At 56.3% G+C, this 19,219-nt stretch overlaps 1 protein-coding gene across 2 annotated transcripts in view; it reads right to left on the reverse strand.

Annotated features, from left to right (window-relative positions):
• Positions 1-19,219, reverse strand: part of MGAT5B (alpha-1,6-mannosylglycoprotein 6-beta-N-acetylglucosaminyltransferase B) — a 65,250-nt gene that overhangs the window by 29,797 nt on the left and 16,234 nt on the right. For both annotated transcript variants that reach the window (XM_032870514.1, XM_032870515.1), the window contains 5 exons: positions 9,905-10,020; positions 9,346-9,419; positions 8,242-8,412; positions 7,314-7,478; positions 6,435-6,604 (listed from right to left, as the gene is read on the reverse strand). In XM_032870514.1, the coding sequence (XP_032726405.1) occupies positions 6,435-6,604; positions 7,314-7,478; positions 8,242-8,412; positions 9,346-9,419; positions 9,905-10,020 (696 nt within the window). The remainder of the gene's footprint in view (positions 1-6,434; positions 6,605-7,313; positions 7,479-8,241; positions 8,413-9,345; positions 9,420-9,904; positions 10,021-19,219) is intronic.

Here is a 19,219-nt window from a genome sequence, read left to right on the forward strand (position 1 = left end):
TCTGCTCCCCTCACAGCCAGGTTCCCCAGAGGCTGAGACCTCTCATCAGCTTTGCTCCTACCTCAGAGGCCTTGCTGCTACCGCGCTGGCCTCCCCCTCAGCCTACAACTCACCCATCTCTGGTGTGTGTGCCCCTACAACTCCACCAAGATGGGTCTTTTTAGGGTCAACAATGACTTCCACGTGGCCAAATTCGTTGGGCAATTTTCAGTTCCCTTCTTGCTTCTGGTCAGCAACTGACATCACAACCACACCTTCCTTCTAGAAGTGTCGTCTCCATTGGTGCCCCTGGCTTCAAGCCCTCCTGGAGAAAAAGGTCCTGAAAGAGGAGACTGGGGAGTAGCCAGGAGGGCTTGGAGCCTGGTTCAGGCTGGTCGGAGCCAGTCCCAGCCAATGGCACCCTGAGGGCCCCCTGCCTGGTTCTCAGAGGGCTGGGCTGCACAGAAGACAGGGATGCGATCCCTGCCTCCCTCATTCTCCAGGGCCCCTCCCCAGTATTTCGCTTGGACAAACAACACTGATCACATCAAAAGGCCAGAAGACCGATTTCTACTGGGTCCCCATGCTGGCAGGCACGAGTTTTCCCTCCTCGTCCTCTTATTTAAACATTCTCCTCTCAAGCTTTCATCATTTGCCAGTTAAGTCAACTAATTTTCTACTAAACCCAATTTCACTCATGGATGGAGGAAGAGCTCAGTAATTTTTTCCTCATGCCATGTACTATTAATGATGCTTGAAATTATGCAAATAAATTAATGAGCACCGCTGGTTCTGGCCAGGCAGGAAGGGAAAGGCTTCATTTAAAATGCCCACTGTGGATGGGGCATTCAGAGGACCCAGTAGGGGAGCAGCAGACAGGGGCTCCGGCCCCACCTCCCCTTCCCACCAGCAAGCGCGGTGGGCGGGCGCAGGGCCGTGACTGCCCCACCCCCCCAAGCCCCCCCCCCCACGCCCCCCCCCCCGCAGTCCGGCCCCCTGCAGTCCCTTCACGGAGCGCATTGTTCTCGCCCCGAAACACCCTGCAGCAGCAAAGCCAGATGTAGGCTCTGTGCATCGCCCCAAACATCACTCCAGTGAGCTGGTTAATTAAAACAGCAGAACACGAGGAACAGAGAAAAGCGGCTCATGCGTCCAGCCTTGTTGCTTAGTCAGTGGCCGAGACATCTGCCGTGAACATCTGTGACAAACGACAGCACACGTCAGAGCAGCAGCATCTCCGTCCCGCTGCCTTCCTCTGTACAGGTCATTTAGCCAGACCAGGGAGAGGCTTGTCACGGAAGCCACGCAGCGACTGGGAACTGGGCTCGCCTTCATGTCTCATTGACCTGTTTTCCAGTTAACCTGGTGCTGCCCGCAGGGAACGGCTCCCTAAGGCTGGGAGGTGAGGCTCCGGGGTGATTCTCTTCCTTCTGCAGAGCCCACAGCAACGCGATGAGTGTGCTCAGCGGGATTTCTGCCCGTGACCTCTTTGCAAGCTCAGAAGGTCACCCTCTTTTTGTTGGGTGCCTTGTGTCCCCCCAGAATTCATGTCAGAGTCCTAACGCCTAGTGTCTCAGGAGTGTCTTTATCCGGAGACGGGGCTGTTAAAGAGGCAATCAAATTGAAATAAGGTCTAATGACCTGATCCATTACGACCCACATGCGCATAAGAGGAGAGTTGGCTACACACGTACAGGGAGAAGAGGCCATGTGAAGACGAAGGCAGAGATGGGGATGACGCTGCACAAGCCAGTGAGCGCCAAAGGTCACCAGCAAACCACCAGAAGCCACGGAAGAGTCCGTGACAGACCCTCCCTCACCGCCTCGGGAGGACAACCCTGCTGACCCCTTGACCTTGGACTGTGAGACCAGACTGTGTCAGACCCGTGTGCGGTGCTTCATCGCAGCGGCCCTAGCTAACTGACACACAACTGTGTCGAAATCTCCGCGGCATGTAGGCAGCGTTGGGCTGGTCCCGGCGGAAGGAGCCTGAGGAGCTCACAGCCCTGGCCTCCATCTGTCACAGGGGAGAAGGACATCTGAGAAAGGGCATGGGACACAGTGCATTCCGGGTCAGCAGGTTCCCACCTGATGCCCCGGGTGAGGTGTGAGAGGCCCCACTATCTGGGCCACTTCCAAGGGGTGCCTCCTCAGCCCATCCCCTGCAACCGAGGGGATCGTGGGGGCTTTCAGGTATGCAAATGTGCGCTTGGGAGGAATCCATACACGCTTTCCACGAGTCTTCTAGGGACCTGAGCCTGAACCCCAGGCCCCAATCCTGTACTCAGGACCTGCACTAGGGACACAGATGACAGCTCTTGTGAACAAGCCAAGAAGGCCAATGTCCTGACCCCACAGCAGCCCAGACGCTGGGGGTGGGGGATCCCAGGGGAGGCTTAGAAAGGCCACAGCCTCAACTTTTCCACTTGTCAACCTTCACTGCTCATTAGATCACCTGGGGAACTTTGAGAACTGGATACTTAGGCCCCCACGGCAGACCAGTTAAACAGAGACACCAAGGGTGGGCCCCAGTGTCAGTATGTTTTCTAAGGCTGCTCTGCAGCTGGAGGGGTGAGGGGAAGGGGTAAGAATCCCCACCTGAAGTGTATTCCAACCACAGTGGATGCTATTCATTTTGTAGACATAACTGTATTATGTCTCCTGGGGAAGGTGGTTTCTCTTTTGTTTTTATTTTTTTAGTTGTCTTGAAATTGTTTCTGATAAGAGATTTAGAAAGCCCCTTCAGGAGGCTGTTCCCTGAGGTGTGGGAGCTGTTTACAACACCCCTGCCCTGTCTGAGCAAGAGCAATTCGCCCACACTTACACTCCACCGGGGACCAAGGATGGAGCCGTCCGGACACAGCCCGGGGCCTGCCCATGTGAGAGCCTGCAAGTCAGAGATGAGGTAACGTCTCCCTGGAGCCCCTGCTTCTGGGCATTTCAAATCCGCATGAGCCTGGCATGAAGTGACGTGTTGGCGGGAAGATAGGGAGTCTCCGTGGGGTTTGTGAGTATGTGTGAGTGTGTGCTGGCCTTTGTGTGGTGGTGTGGGCCTGTGCACAGGGATGCACGTGTGTGTGCGTGCGTGCATGAGCCATGCACACGTGTGTGGGCGTGCACGTGTGGTCATACACTGGGGCACGCATGCATGTGCACGTGTGTGTGTGGGGGGTACCCACGTGTGCAGTGAAAGAAAAGCAGCAGGAGGGATTTCAGATCTTGGTCCTTTCCACGAGGGCCTCACCCTTGAGACCTCGTGGGTCCAGTGACCCCCATCCTCACTGCCCTGGCCCCGTTATGAGCAATGGCTGACTCAGTAAACACAAGCTCGGGGCCGCGCCCCAGAAGTGGCCAGAGGAGGAAGTGCCCTTGGCAGGGAAGGACTTGGAGTGAAGGCTGAAACAGGAGGCACCCCAGCATGGGTTGAGAAGCTGGGAAACTGTTAAATTCCCATCTCTTCAGGAGACTTGCCGAATATCTGCTCTCACAGAGGGATGGTTCTCTCCGTGTGGTTGTTGGGCTGTCACAAATGAATGGGAGAGGCCTTCCCTCAGGGAGCAGTGAAGGAAGTTCTCACGTGTCTGGGCCCAGAAGATGCACGGCCAGAAGGGAGCAATCAAGCTGAACGCTGTTTGATAAGCATTATTTCCGCTAACCTTGAGGCAGGTCAAGGTGTCAGCAGTTCCAACAGGATGCTCCACACTCATGGGGGACTTTGTGTATGGCAGAGCCTGGGATGAGGAGTCCAGACAGCCCTCACCCCTCAGGAGTCTTCCCACTGCATCCTGGGGGCTCTGGTGACCTAGAGGACATGTGCCCCTAGACCCTTGCTTGCTGCTCTGCCCTAGGCAGGTCTGGCTCATGGCTACCCACAGCCCCTGACTGTGCCATCCACAAACTGCCCAAGACTTCTTTGACTTCCCAGACACTGGTCCCTCTTCTCTTTCCTCCTCCACACCCCCACCCTATTTGACTTTCCTGTAGGAAGCTTCAAGGCCAGGCAAAGATGCTTCTTTTCATCATTTGCAAACACTGGCAGCATTCTGCTCCACAGTGTTGGTGCATCTGCGTTCTCTGTTCAGAGGGAGCTGGGGGTGAGCAGCAGTGTGTGCTGGTGGGTGACGAGTGGGCACACTCAGCTCTGAAGTGGCCTGCACAATGTGAACAGCTTGGTCTGATGACAAAACGCCACCAGGGTGAGACCCAGAGCAAGGGACATGCAGGTTCCCTCTCCCAACGCTGAGCTGCTCGTGTACAGGTTCAGCACCAGCACACGGGGACAGCGCCCTGTCCAGTTCCTTCCCACTCCGGGGCCCTTCAGCCAGATTTTGCAGGACCCGCGGGGGGCACTTGCTATTCCCAGGGATCACCTCTTCCCCCCAGAACCTGCTGCCCCCAACCTGGGATTGTGCTTCCCAACACTGCCGCAATCGTGCAGCCCCCTCGTTAGTCCCTGTCGCCTTCGCCCCCTTCAAAGTGGATCTTCTATATACACTGTTCCTCTCTGAAGACACTTTGCAACTTTCCTAGTTCTACTGGACAAGTGCATCAACCTAAGAGAAGGACTCCAGTGGTGTGAACTGTAAGCCACAGGAATAAAAATCTTCAAACCACTAGGTCATTTAGTGGCCTCTCCCTATGCAATACAGTGGGTCCTAGTACTGCCTTCTGACCGAGGTCATGAGAAGCATTACTCGAGTTACTGGCAGACTCCAACTCGCAGGGGAAAACTGCAGAGGCTGAGTAGCTGCCCAAGACCAAGTTGTCAATGGCTTTGTCCCCACCAACATCCTCCTCTCTCCAACATTCCTATGCTACAGAGCATTAGCATTTGTGGCCAGGACAAAATGCTGATCAGACAGAGACATCTAGAACCAATAGACCATTCAAGATGATGGGTGGGCTCTGGACAAGAATCACATTTTAGCTCGAAATCCACCCTTAGAGTAAATTAATGGACTGATGAAGAAAAGTCAATTTGTAGGTGACAACTCTGGGGACTTCCTTCGTCATGCCCTATGAGAAAGAGGGGAAAAAACCCACAAAGCACAAACCCCTAACCATGAAGAAAAAGAAAAAGATCAATAACTTTGATTACATTAAATTACGGCCTTCTATTCCTTGGTGGGGGGGGGGGTGGCTAACAAAGACAAGCCACAAATTAGGAGAAGATTTTTAAACAGGTAAAAGTTGCATGGGGTTTATAACCATTGTATATAAAGAACACCTACAACTCAACAAGAAAAACAAACCACCCAGCAGAAAGGTGGGCAAAGGACATGAACGGGCATTTCGTCAAGAGTAAAGAAGGACAAGCATACGGCAGACTGCTCGGCCTCACTAGCTGTCAGGGAAATGCAAGTTCAGAACATAACAAGAGATCATGACACGACTTGACACCCTCAGTTAAGAAGTGTAATGACCCCACATGTGGGGGACAACATGACCACCGGGAACCTCCAAGTGCTGAGGCTACATTGGTGCCATCACTCCGGCAAACAATGAGCATTATCTTGTAAAGCTGGATTTTCTCACACCATCAGTCCCAGCAATTGGGTAACTTAGTCTATACTGAAGAGCAACTCGGTCTCTACCCAAGAGAAACCGTGACACAGGTACCTCATGTACAGGTGTGTCTACCACAGCATCACTCAAAATAACTTACAAAAAGCAGGGGGGAAATGTCCACAGTCAGGAAAAACTGAAAAATAATGATGGACCATCCAAATAATGAAATCTCAAACAGCTGTGAAAATGAATAAAACAGAGTTCCATGAACAACATGAATGAAACTCTGAAATGTAGGAATGGGTGAAGAAAGCATGTCTCAAACATCACATACAGCAGGTGCCATTTGTACAAAGCTCAAAGCAAACCAAAATGAAACAAAACCATATATTGTTTATGGATACCTGAGTATGTAAAACACACCCACACACATACACACACACACACAATCCTTCCCCCTCTCATCACCATCTCCCACCCCCAAGAATATCAGGGGGACTCTGGAAAGGCAAGTTTTGGGGATGGGACAGGCATCACGGCCCACCTCACCACCCTCCAAGTCTTACCAGCTCCCAGAATTGGTCCAGGAAGAAGCCCAATTTCAGAAGGAAAACCCCGAGGCTATACCTCGCCCACCAAGATGACAGAGAGGACGCCTTCGACATGACATGGCTCGATTCCACAAACCAGTATTTGTCAGCCCCTGAGTGCAAACACTGGGGCACCTATTGGCCCAAGATGGAGAAAAGGGCCTTTGAACAGCGCTGTGCAAACATGCTTGCTTGGCGCCTCCCAAACACGACCAGGCATCAACATGGAGGAGGAGGCGGGAAAGAGGATTATCACTATCCCCAGTATACTAGGAAGCCTCCCAGGGACCTGCAGGTGGAACAGGGGCTCCTGGAGGACAGGTTCCCCTTCCTCTCCTCCCCTCCCCCAGCACTCACCTCTGCAGCTCCTTCAGGGACACTGTGATCCGCAGGCCATGGCCCAGGACATAGAGAGTGGCCAAGATGTCTGCCCACTGCACCATCTCTCCCAGTGGCCCGCCCTTTAGCACCCTTGGGCTGAACACATCACCAGACTCCTCCGTCAGGAAGCCGATGTGAACAAGGATCTGGGGAGGACACAGGGTCAGCGTGAAGGAACAGCAGCATTGCCCTGCCACCCCCAGGGGGACCCAGCCAGCAGCAGTCACTGTCTCCAGGCTGTGCCTGGGCAGGCGCTTCCTGGCACCAGCAGGGGGACCAAGAGGCAGAGTGGCCATACTGGGCACTGGGGGTCAAAGTGAACAAGATGGTGACATCCCGCCCTCAAGGCGCTTACGTTCCAGATGGAAGAGGTAGACAAGAGTAAACACAGACAAGAGATGATTTCATGAAATGATAGGGACTCTGAAAGAAATAAACAGGGTGACGTGAGAGGTAAATATTTATTGGATGGATGAATGTGGATGGATACATGGGTAGATGGATGGGTGGATGGATGGACGGACCTACAAACCTCCCCCAAACAGGCTCTATTATTCCCAATATTCCAGGCAAATGACATGACTTTTCTGCCTGAAAAGAACAAGATGTCTACAGAATGCAGAACTCCTACGTGGTGGATGGGAGGGTTTGTCATTCTACCCCAAATCTAAAAAGGGCCAGGGGCCACCACATGCATCTAACCTGACTCCTCCTCCCTCACCCCAGCTGAAACTCAAATAAACTCAATAAAACCTTTTCAAGGGCAGACCTGGTGCCCACTTGAAGGCCTGGGGCCCTGAGCTCACTCTCTACGCTCTCTGAGCAAAGTTCCCTGAATGCACAGAGAAGCAGTACCTGCTTCTGGTCCCTCCAGACGCTTCCCAGCTTCCGTGCCAGCCGCTGGGCAGCCAGTGCCCACTGGGCCGTGAGCCGCTTGGTTCGTTTCTTCATGAAGATTAGAGACTCCTTCCCACTGCCCATCAGCTCCAGGAGGTGCGACAGGTTGCTCCGGAAAACTGCCTGGAGGGGGGCCCAGACCTGGGTTCTCCAGCCCTCAGCCCCAAAGCCACACCACCACCATCACCTGCTGCCCTGGGAACAGGGGCTGGCACGCTCCCAGGAGGCTGGGGCCTACTCTAGCTTCTCCTGCCATTTATAAAGGCCCACAGACCCCCACAGTCGGGGAGCCCTGCTCTCACCCACCAACACTAGCCCCCCGGCCAAGCCGGTCTGTCCCAGCCCAGTTCTGGTCATCCTTCTGTCCCTAGCCCTTTGGGGGTGGCCAGCGATGACAGTCCCCAGGCGTCTCAGCTGCTACATAGAGACAGCAAGGGTGGTGGTCAGAGCTGGCCCTCGGACAGCAGGGAGGCCGGGCCACCCTTCAGTGGAGCTGGAGAAACAGGACGCCTTGAACAAACTAACTGCACTCCCCAGACCTCAGACTTGCCATCTGTTCAGTGTGGTCGCTAAGGGACTGCTGGGAGGTTTCAGTACAGATAAAGCATCTGGAAGCCTTCCAGGAGCAACACTATTGTTATTATTATCCTAGCCTGTTTAGGGGTGCCTCTAGGGCCCCAGCTTGACCCTTAAGCTGACCAAACTTTGCAGCGTCCCCAGAAGGCTGGCAGGCTGGGACGCGCCCCCCCGACCAGGCACGGCTGGCTGGCCTCATTTTACCAGGGTCCAAGAGCTCCTCTTGTTGTCCCTTAAGGATGTCCCACCCAAGCAGGCCAATTGACCTGTCCACCAGCTCCTCACAGGCCTACCCACTTCCCAGGCCTACCTGGACTTTGGGGAGGGGCTTGGGGGCCATCTGGGCGGCCGTCTGGTTCCTCCAGGGCAGCGGGGGGCAGAACCACTCAACCTCACTGAGGTAGATGAGGAAGGAGCACTCGGTGCCGTCCACCCCGAAGAAGGCATAGCAGGGGTCAGAGGTCCAGCGGGCACGCATCCACTGTGGAGAGGGCCAGCCTAGGCGAGGGTGCTGGCACAGCCCCACCCATGCCCTTGGCAGGCTCTTTGCGGGCATGTCCTTGGGGACCCAAGGTCCCTCAGGACAGGGCCTCTGGGACACACATTAAGAATGCAGCAAGGCCAGAGCAGAGAGGAGAGAAAGACCAGAGCCCCACGACCCGGCCCTGAGTCCTGGCCACGAGGACCCCGAGAAAGGCTGAGCAGGACCACTGTCCCCCAGGCCCAGAAAGAGGAGGGCCCCGGAAGAGTAAGGCCAGGTCGTGACACGCTCAGGGAAAGCTCCGGGGCGAACAGTGGCAGATGCAGCAGCTTGGGGCCTGGCTGGTCTCCACTGGGAGCAGGATCCGGTTGAGGCCAAGGTCAGGAGCCCACCCATGGGGATCCCCACATGTCAGCGAGGAAGGGGCGCCCAGGGCCGCTGCCCGACCCTCTTGGGGAGTTCGGAACCGGAGAGGAGCTGGCTTTCATGCCACGGACTGCATTCCCAGATGGACAGACTTCACGCAGCCACTGGCCCCTGGAAGTGAGCCCCCGGGGGAGGGGCCAGGGGCCTTTCTCAGTCCAGCTGGTCGCAAGGATGGGGAGGGATGGGGAGACAGGACCACTCAAGAGATCCAGTCTGGGTCTGAACTGGCGGGGATGCAGGCCGCTGGAGGTGTTACTAACAGTTTGTTTGCTGTAACAAAGTACCGGGAACCCTGAAACGTGATCGTGCTAGGCAGTGCGGGTTGGTGGGCCCCGCAGACGGCCCACGCAGAGAGGCCCTAAGGCTGGCTTCCGCCAGTGGGTACCAGGGTCAGGGGCTGGGGGCTGGGGGCTGGGCAGACATCACTGCCAGGAGCAGGATCTCAGAGCTGGTCTGGGGGCAGGGTCCCCCGGTCACCTCTACCCCATCCTCAGCCCCGAGCCTCACCTCCACCTTCCCTGAGCAGTCAGGGAACTTGGGGTCACTGGGTGCCTCACACTGGTCCCGCCGGCCTTCAGACACTGCGGGAGGAGAAGGTCAGCTTGCTGGGGGCCTCGGGGGAGCCCAGGTCTGGGAGAAAGGGGTTAACCCGGGAGCATACACTGCCCTCCCTCCCCTGGGTTTCCTCACCTGAAAGGCCACCCGCCAAGGGGTGCCCATGCCCAGGTTTCCCCCTCTGCCACAGGCCCCCTACCTTCCATATGGGCTTTGGAACCAGTGAGGAGCCAGCTTGGATGGCCCAGTGTCTGGAGAGGCAGACCTCATGCACCCACCCAAATGTAACCCTCTTGGGGGGCCCCCAGCCTGCTACTCCCCACATCAAGAAAAATGGAGGGGGCCCCCCAGGGACTCCAGGACCTCTGTTCTCACACCAGTCCCAGTGGGGTGAACCCCAAGTCACCCCGCTCAGAGCCTGAGGCCGGAGGCGGGAGAGCTGCCGGGTGGAGCGGTCAGGGCCACCCAGCACACTGGCCTCTTGGGGCCAAAGGGGTGCCCTGGGCCGCACCCTTGCTGTGCAGGACCAGGCTGTGACGCAGGATTTGGTCCACCTTCGCAGCGATGTCCGACACGTTCTGGGCGATGGCCTGGATCCGCTCCATGAGGCCAGCCCCAGGGGGAAACCTAGTGAGAGAAGCCAGGGGTGAGCACACATAGCCCGCCTCGTGCGCCTTCCTGGGAGTGGGGACGAGGGAGGGCAGCCAGTGTGAACACTCCTGGCGCTCACACGCCGCCGCCCTGCCGCCCACCAGAGCGCAGCGATGGACGATGCTGGGCCTGGAGGTGGAGGCGTGTGCCCCCCGCCCCCACCCAGCTGGAGGGGCTCTCTAGGCACCCGCTGCACACGCACGTGCACATGTCCCAGGTGTGTGTGCACACTCACCCCCACGTGCATGTGCCCCGTGTGCTGAGGGGCAGCCACTGAAGCTAAAGCGGGCGGAGGGACTCTCTGGGAGAGCCTGGGGGACCGGCCCGGGACCTCCAGGCAACGGAGGCCCTTTCCCGGGCACAGCCAGCTGCCCTGAGCCCGCGTCTCCATTTCCTCCCAGAGGGGCTCCGTCGTGCCAAAATAAATTCCACCCAAAGCTGCCTGGGGACGTGCCAACTATTAAGCCTCTAGTAAATTACTGTTGCGCTCCTGAGCCTGAATTCTCCCCAGGATCTTAAACACATTTACCGCCACAAACATCACAGCCCTCCGCCCACCACCAAGACTCGCGTTGCCTTTATTTTTGGAGAATTTATTTCCTGGCGTTGATTACTACTCAGCTCTCAGAGAAGTTTCTGAGACATCACACGCAGGATTTATCTCATCGCGAGGGCCTGTGTCGAGAGGGACCCCACTCCCCCGGGGGTGGGGCTGTCTAAGCGGCCTGCCCTTTCCGACACACTAACTCCGCTTCCTCTGATTCCCACTTCACCATCTGGTTCCGCGCAGCTTGTCTGAGCTCCGTCTATCCCTGTACAAGGACGGGGACCTCACTGTTGCACAAAGTGGGAAGTACAGGAGGGAGGACACCTCTTGGGTGGCCTGTCGTCTAGAGGAGGCACAATGGTGACAGCTGCCTGTCCCCTCAGGCCGCCCTCCCCTCCCACCGCTGCCTTCTGCGTGGAGAGGTCGGGCAGTGGCCCCGTCCACAGAGGGTGAGGGAGACAGGAGGTCGGGGGCCGAGGCAGTCATGGGGTGAGGTGGCAACAGAAACAAGTGGCAGGAAGGGGCAGATAAGCCCTCGAGACACACTTGCGTGTCCACACACACACACACACACACACACACACACACACACAATCCCATCAACCGTCTCAAAAAGAAAGGAAATGAAAAACCAACAGAAGCCGGCGTGCCTTGGCCACGGTAACACACGACCACAAATTTATTCCCTCGCAGTCCTGGAGGCCGGGAGTTCGAACCCAAGATGTCAGCAGGGTGCACTCCTCCTGGGACGAAGGGAGGGGCCAGCCGTGGCTCGTGGGACACATCCCCCAGCCTCTGCCCCTGCTGTCCCTTGGCCTTCTGCGTGTCCACATTCCCTCTTTCTACAGGGACCCCGTCACTGGATGAGGGGCCCCGATCCAGTGTGACCGCATTTTAATCTGACCACACCTGCCAAGGCCCACTTCCGGGGAAGATCAGGTTCATGGGCACTGGGGATTCAGCCGGTGACATGTCTTTTTGGAGGGCACAGCTCAGCTGCAGCAGCCTTCTATGAAATTACAAAGAAGGAGAGCGCTCAGAGATGATGCTGCTTTTGTTCAAAACATTCTCAGACAGGAGGAAGTAGGGTTAATTCTCCTTGGTCTTCAGGTGGCCGAGGACCGCCGCGGGGAAGACGGCGGCCAGCATCTCTCCAGGTTGTGGTAAAACAGAGGAGCTGAAGATCTGCCCCTCGGGAGCTGTGCAACCCTAGGCAAGTCACTTTGGCTCTCTGTGCCTCAGCGTCCTCCTCTTTAAAAACGGAGGCCAGCGAAGGCAGGACACTAGACCGACACTGCTTCTCCACTTTTCCTCATTACCATCCCCGAAGGAGCCTCTGTAGACCTGTTTCTCCCCACCCGCCTCCTCTGTAAAAAGTTAAAACCAGGGACAGGCTGCTGCTCTGTTCACACACTGTGGTCTGCGGAGGGCCACAGACTGTGGTGACGTCGAAGGAAACTTTCACCTCAAGAAGCAGACTTCACCCTTGGCGGGTGACATGTCTCCCCAGAGGATGCCCCGGCGTCCGTCGGGCTCTGCAGTTCATTCCCAGGGAGCCTTCTGGAGCTGCTTTCCCTGCTGACCTGCGGGGACAGGACGGACACCCCTCTGCCTGGAGGAAAGTGCTGCTGTCCGCAGGCAGTGGCCACCATGCGGAAGGCCCGAAGCTCGTGGCTGCCAGGTCAGGGTTCGTGCTGAGCATGGGCGGCTGAGGAACACCGGGGGAGCTCCCGGGTGGGGAAGGACCGCGTACCCCTCCCAACTTCTAGCCAGAGACCCCAGAGCACAAACAACCCTTGTCAGGGACAAGTGGGAGGTCCTGCCAGGTCCCTGGAGACTTGGGAAGGGACCCTGCTTTTAGTCTTCCTGAAGGGGTCTCTCCCTCGAGGGTCTGCTCTGGTCACCCTTTAGGAGCGAGGTCACTCCTCTGAGTCCCCCATGTGCTGGGACATGGTTGTGAGCGGCCGGCTTGAAACCCCCAGTGGAGGTCGGGGGGCCCAGCTGGCTCAGTCGGTGGAGCACAGCACTCTTTATCTTGGGGTTGTAGATGTGAGCCCTACGTTGGGTGTACAGATGACTTAAAAAAATTTTTTTTTAAAATATTTTATATATTTATTTGAGAGTGAGTGAGAGAGAGCACACGAGCAGGGGCAGAGGGAGATGGAGAAGTAGACCCCCGCTGAGCAAGAAGCCTGATGAGGGGCTCAATCCCAGGACCCCAGGATCATGACCCGAGCTGAAGGCAGACACTTAACTGACTCAGCCACTCAGGTACCCCAAAAATAAAATCTTAAAAAAAAAAAAAAAGGAAAGAAAGGAAAAGAGAAGAAGTCCCAGTGGAGTCCTGAGCCCTCAAGGACAGAAACGTGCTTTTGGATGGAGCCTGGCACTACTGCCCAGCATGGGACGTGTGCCCAGAGCTCCATACCCGTGTGGGGCTGAGTGACGTCCCCCCTCCCTGTGGTAGATTCACATCTACCCAGAACCACAAAAAATATGACCTTATTTGGAAATAGGGTCTTTGCAAATGTAATTAGTTGAGATGAGGTCATGCTGAATCAGGTTGGGCCTCGGTGTCCTTAGGAGAAGGCCATGTGAAGACAGCACGAGCCAGGGGAAGCCTGGGCCACCAGGAACCGAGAGAGGGAGGGAAGGATCTTCCCCTGAGGTTTAGGAAGGAATGAGGCCTTGCTGATACCTGGATTTCAGACTTCAGCCCCCAGAACCGAGAGAGAAAATCATTTTTATTGTTTTAAACCATCCGGTTTGCAGTCATTTTTTATGGCAGCCCAAGGAAACAAATGCATCACGGTCTGCAAAACTGAGGGAAAATGGTTTTTAGTCCATCACAAAAAGAGAGTCTGAGGGGGGCCTGGGTGGCTCAGTCAGTGAACCATCTGCCTTTGGCTCAGGCCATCATCTTGGGGTCCTGGGATGGAGCCCCATGCCGGGCTCCCTGCTCAGCGGGGGTCTGCTTCTCCCTCTCCCTCGTGTTCTCTCTTTCTCTCTCTCAAGTAAATAAATAAAATCCTTTGGAAAAAAAAAAACAAAAAGCTAACAAAAAAAAAAAAAAAAAAAAAGGAGAGTCCAGGTTCTCCTGGGCCCCTGCTGTCAGAAACGTCTCTAACGGCTCTGCCTGCTGAAGCCCAAGCGTCCCCTGCTGCTACTTTCAGCGGAGACGGAGAACAGCCAGAGACGCCCTTGACCTCTCAAGTCCCAAGCCGGTGACTCTGCGCATTATGCAGAGATTGGGAAGATGGAGGGCCCCAGAGTCAGAGGTCCGGGCTTCGAATCCTGACTCCAACGGGCAGCTGTGTGACCTTGAGCAAGTTACCTGACCTCTCTGAACTCAGGTCAGCTCCTATAACGGCTGGATAATCTCGACTAGCTCAGAGGGACTCCCAGGATTCGACAATGGGCTGGAGAGCCCGGCTCGGTGTGGAGCAGAGACCCAGCAAACGCTCGGGTCGCGTACGATCCCTACCTACAGCAGTCAAGCTCCCCAAAAGGAAGTTTCCAATGTCCGACCGCAGAACAAAGCACATCCCTTTCTGGAGGATTTTCACCCGATAAACGTTCCCGGGAGCATCACCCGTGAGGGCTCTGAACAGCGCAGGTGGCATCTGTCTGATTTCACGAGCTCAACTTGTTTGAATCGGAATGACTTGGCGTCTCTCTTATTCAACCGGACTTAGCGTTTGGGCAGCGCTGCCTGTTGTCAAATAATCTACGATTCGTCCTCTCTCCCTGGGATGCTCTTTTATAAAACGGACAGCGAAAGCAGATGCCTTGAGACCACAGACCACAGCAGGGCAGCAGCCTGGGAAGCGCAAAGAAGGGGAATAAACTGGGAAGTCGGGGCTTGGCAGCCTCCAGCCGATGGGGCCCCAGATAGTTCTCCCGAAAACATCATGGTTCTTTCTAAGGGCCCCATTGTGCAGAGGAGGAAACCAAGGCACAGCCAAGCTGAGTTACTCACTCAGGACCACAGCTTTAATGTGGAAAAATCAGGTACCAGTTCACCTGCAAGGGGTCTGTGCCTAAGGGTGGGCACAGAGGCAGTTGAGCAGGACCAAGGCCTTGAGCTAGGGAGTGACATCGTGGGGGTGGAGCCCTCAGTACCCCCAGCAGGTGGTGAAGGCTAGAAGAGCTCTAGCAGAAGGCATCTCCCTGTCAACACCACTCCTAACCCTGTAGGGCCTGCTACCAGGGTAGAGAGCTGGAATTGTGTCTACAAGGCAGGGAGTTCGCGGGGACTAGGCACCCAGCCTCGCCCCTGCTGGTGCAGGTGACCGGGGGCCCTTTAATCCTTCCTACTTGATGCTTATTTTTATTCCTCCCCTGTTTTATCGTTGGTGCATGCTTTGGTGGGTAAGCCAGACGAGCCTGAATGGGTCTAATGAGAGGGTGGCCTGAGCGTGAGTAGCGGAGACCCAGGGCCATGTCAGGGAGAGGTGGGCAGAGGGCAGGCTGAGGTTACAGAGAGGGCCCCGAAGGAGGCAACTTTGCTGTTCGCCCTGGAGCAGCAGATAATCCCCGAGCCGGCGGCTCCCTACGGCACGGTCAGCAAGAGGAGAATGAGGTTCTCAACCCCAGCCTGTAAGCTGTGGGTGCCAGGTAGAGGCAGAAAAGAAGGGGCCTTCTGCATTATCAGGAAGCTCTTAGCACTACTGGGGCATCGGCTCAGATGGGTCCCACCGTCCCCCCCAGCTGGGCAGATACTCCACGAAGAATCCTGGGACGTTTTCACACCCCACCTCCGACAAACTTGGTGGTCCCGTGGCTGCCGCGGCTCTCGGGGCCACAGGGCTGTGCAGACCCCGGGGAGCCTCTTGGAGAATTCTCCAGTATCCACAGTACTCCACGTTCTCTGGCCCAAGCATCCCTCACCTCATACCCACAGACCGCCAGCCCCTCCTGCCTGAGCACAGGTGGCCTCCTGGAGCCAGATGACCCCCCATGGCCACCCCTGCTGCAGCCAACCACTGCCCCAGGGTCCCCCAAAGAGACACCCAACACCACAGCCTGTTACGGGATGCTCTGCTCCTTCTGCCACCCAGGGCTGGGACACAGTGGCTCCTTCCCCTGGGGCCCGGCTCCAATCATCCCCTCATGTCAGGCCCCCAAGAGGCCCCCCAGATGCCCCATCCCCTCCTCTCAGCCCCTGAGGCCATCACCCACTTGGCCCTCATTCCCTGGCCCCTTGAACAGGCTCTCCTGGACGCCTGGGGAAGGAGGTTTAATTTCGTGTTCCTCCCATGATTTATGAAGGTTGCATTCAATTAACAGAGTATCGATTTCCGGCAGCTGGCCAGCATGCTTGCTGGGAGTTGTTATTTTATCATGAAACCAGTCACTTTCCTTTTAAAACCCGGAGACTCTGCACACAGGTGCCCACAGCCACGCTTACCGGGAAACACAAACACGAGCGTCGTGGACGGGGAGACGTGCTCTCTGTGACTGTCTCTCCGTCTGTCCCCTCTCACACACACCATACGGGATGTAAGGAGCTCCAGCCCCAGCTTCCAGCCTCCCCCCAATTTCTAGGTGCCCCTCCGCAGCTTCTTCGGCTCCCTCTGCCCCCATCCAGGTTGCTGGATGCTGTGGGGGGCTCTGAACGCCCCAGAGGATCTGCCAGCCCCTCCCCGAGCAAGAACAGAGAGCACTTCTCTCTCTTGCACCGAGAAATGCATACACACATTCCTACATCTATGTTTATATTAGATAAATAGACAGACAGACAGAAGGATGGATCGTCTCCCCGCTGTTGACAGGAACACAGCCAGAGCTCAGCACTTGGGGGAGGGATCAGTGCCCCTAGAGTGGGACAGAGCCAGGGTGCTGAGGCTGGGCTGGGGGACACAGGAGCCGGACACCAGCCCCCACATCTCAGGGCCTGGCTTTCCCCTGGAGAATTTTCTAAAATATCCCCTATGTATATTTTATTTAAGACACACCGAGAGCCTACTGAGCAGGTGCACTGTCTTTCTAACGGCAAATACTTGGGATGTTGAGAATCTGTCTTTGTTAGGATGCGTAACCCATTCACACCTGTCACAGTGGCTAGGTTTCCATCCTGCAGGGCTGACTGATCCTGACCTCGTCACCCAGCTACCCCAGTCCCTCACCACCAGTCTGGCCTCTCTCCAGCACTGGGGTCAGACCAGTGCCCTGACCTCCAGCCGGAGGCTGTTCTGGGAGGGAGGGCCCCGCACGGGGTGTGACATCATTGAGGCAAGCCTTTGAAAGCAGCCCCCAGAGTTGCCTTCCCGGGTCACTTGTCCCTTGCCCTGCCTCCCCCGCCTTCACATGCAGACCCCAGAGGCTCTTGGCTCAGGCCACAGATGGCCAAGAATGTCTAGAAGCATTTTTTGAGTTTTTTTTCACAAGGAAATTGGAAAAACCCTCATCCCCTTACCCAGGGACAGGGATCGTGACATGCTGCACTGAGTATCGGTACTTGGACTCTTGCTGGATTCTGCGCACTCGCAGTCCAACTCTGTTCATAACTGTAAAACCTGCCCTTCACGCGGTCCCTTACCCCTAGAATCCCTGCCGGTCCCTGTCAACATCCCATCTGATGGTGGCACAAGCAGCACCCAGCAGAGGCGCCACGGTCCGCGTGCTGTTTCCTCACTGGGGGACGTTCAAATTGTTGCTCCAACTTTGTGAGGTTTTTTAAGATTTATGATTTTAAGTCATCTCTATACCCAACACGGGGTTTGAACTCATAGCCCCAAGATCAAGAGTTGCACACGCCACCGAAGAAGCCAGCCAGGCGCCCCCCTGCTCACGCTTTTTGACACCATAAAAAAGGCATCAAGGACCAAGCTGTTCATAAACCTGTTTCTAAGTTAGGATTCTTTTCCTAAGACAGATTCCCAGCGTGATATGACCAGGTCGTTACAGGCCACGCGGCAGTAACCGGGCCCTCCCAGATGGGCCGCCCTCCTCAGCTTCCAGAACGGGAGCTCATCTGGGGTGGCGGTGGCCCCAGCGCCCCTGGCTTCTGTCTTGCTGTCCCGCTGCGCACAGTGGCACAGGCACAACTCCCCAGGGCACCCAAGGGCGCGCACGCTGCTGCTCTTCCCTTCCTCCCCGTCTCCCTCAACTTCCTCCAACGATTACTTATTGAACTCTGTGATCCAAAAGTGACACAAGCAAAAAACTCAGCCCTCACAGGGCATCTGTTCCAGCTCTGGAGACAGCAGACAAGCAAATCATGAAAATACATGGGGTGAGGTGGCGATGAACGAAAAGGGATGGGAATGTGGGAGATGAGACGGGGTGCAATTTGAAACAGGTCCTCGGGGAAGGACCCGTTTGTGATATGTGAGCAAAAACTGAAGGAAGTCAGGGGAGAAAACCGTGGGAGGAAGAAAATGGATTATTTCACCCAGCCAGATCTGAGACAAGAGCATTCCAGGCAGAGGGCACAGCCTGTGCAAAGGCCCAGAGGGAGATGGCTGTGCTGCAGGAACACTGATGAGGCTGGTGGGCTGAAGCCCAGGGAGCAAGTGGGAAGATAGCAGGGGAGGAGCCAGACAGACAACAGGGCTGGGGGCATGGGGGTCATGGGCCACTGGGCATGACAGGGAGCTATGGGGGAGGTGGGGAACAGAGGAGGCTCCTGACCAAATTGGTATTTTAAAATAATCTCTCTGGCTGCTGAGTTGGGAATCAGTGGGAGGAGGGCAGAAGTGGTGGGCAGTGGAGAAAGGTGGGATTCTGGGCACATTCTGAATGTGGGGACAGTTTGCTGACGAACGGGATACAAGTGAGAGAGAGAAGGGTCGAGGCTGACTCCAAGGCTGGGGGTCCAGACAATGGAAAGGCTGGGACTGGCATGGCCTGGAGGGAGAAGTGGGGTTCAGGTGTGTCCAGAACACGCCGCATCTGAGTTGTTCCTGGGACACCCAGCTGAGTGGGCATGTGGATATTTGAGGCTGAAGTATAGAGTATACTCTAGAGTATAGAGTCTGTAGACAGTTTTCACAGCCCTCAAGCTTGGGGTTCGCTCCCCCCCACCCACCAGGTCCTCCAGCCCCTCCTCCCACATCTGAGCCTTATGGGTGGTTTTGCTCACTGCCTCTGTCTGGAGCACCTGGCTCGTGCTACTTTGTTGAAATGCCCGCCCCCACTTCCAGCAGGCTCACCCCAAACTCCCTCTCCTCCTTGGGGATTCTAGGCCCTCCCAAATGTGATCAGCTCGCCCCTTCTCTCTCTGCTCACCCAGCGGGGAAGGGAGAGAAACCACAGGACTGGGGAGGAGGAGGGGGCTGGAGGGGGAGGCAGGGTCTCCCCCCCAACTCCCCAGCATTATCTCTCACTGACAGATGAGGACAGAGAGCATGAGGGCTCAGAGCAGTCACATGACCTGCTGCCGCCCCCCAGCCAGCAGCCAGGATCCAGCCCCGAGTCTGCCCCTCACTGCAGTGAGCTACGGACTCCCAACACAGCCCTGCTGACCCTCTCGCTGTGCACACGGCTGGGTGCGGCTGCCCCTCCCCAGCAGGGTCCCTCTGAGAACAGAGCTCTAGAAACCCCGGCCCAGACTCCACACACAGAAGCGTCCAGCAGATACGGACTCCTATTTGACTCGAATAACAACAGCCTAAAATGTTGGTC

Source organism: Lontra canadensis, unplaced genomic scaffold (genome assembly GCF_010015895.1).
Source record: "Lontra canadensis isolate GAN:19392208 unplaced genomic scaffold, GSC_riverotter_1.0 scaffold41, whole genome shotgun sequence".
Lineage (NCBI taxonomy): Eukaryota > Metazoa > Chordata > Mammalia > Carnivora > Mustelidae > Lontra > Lontra canadensis.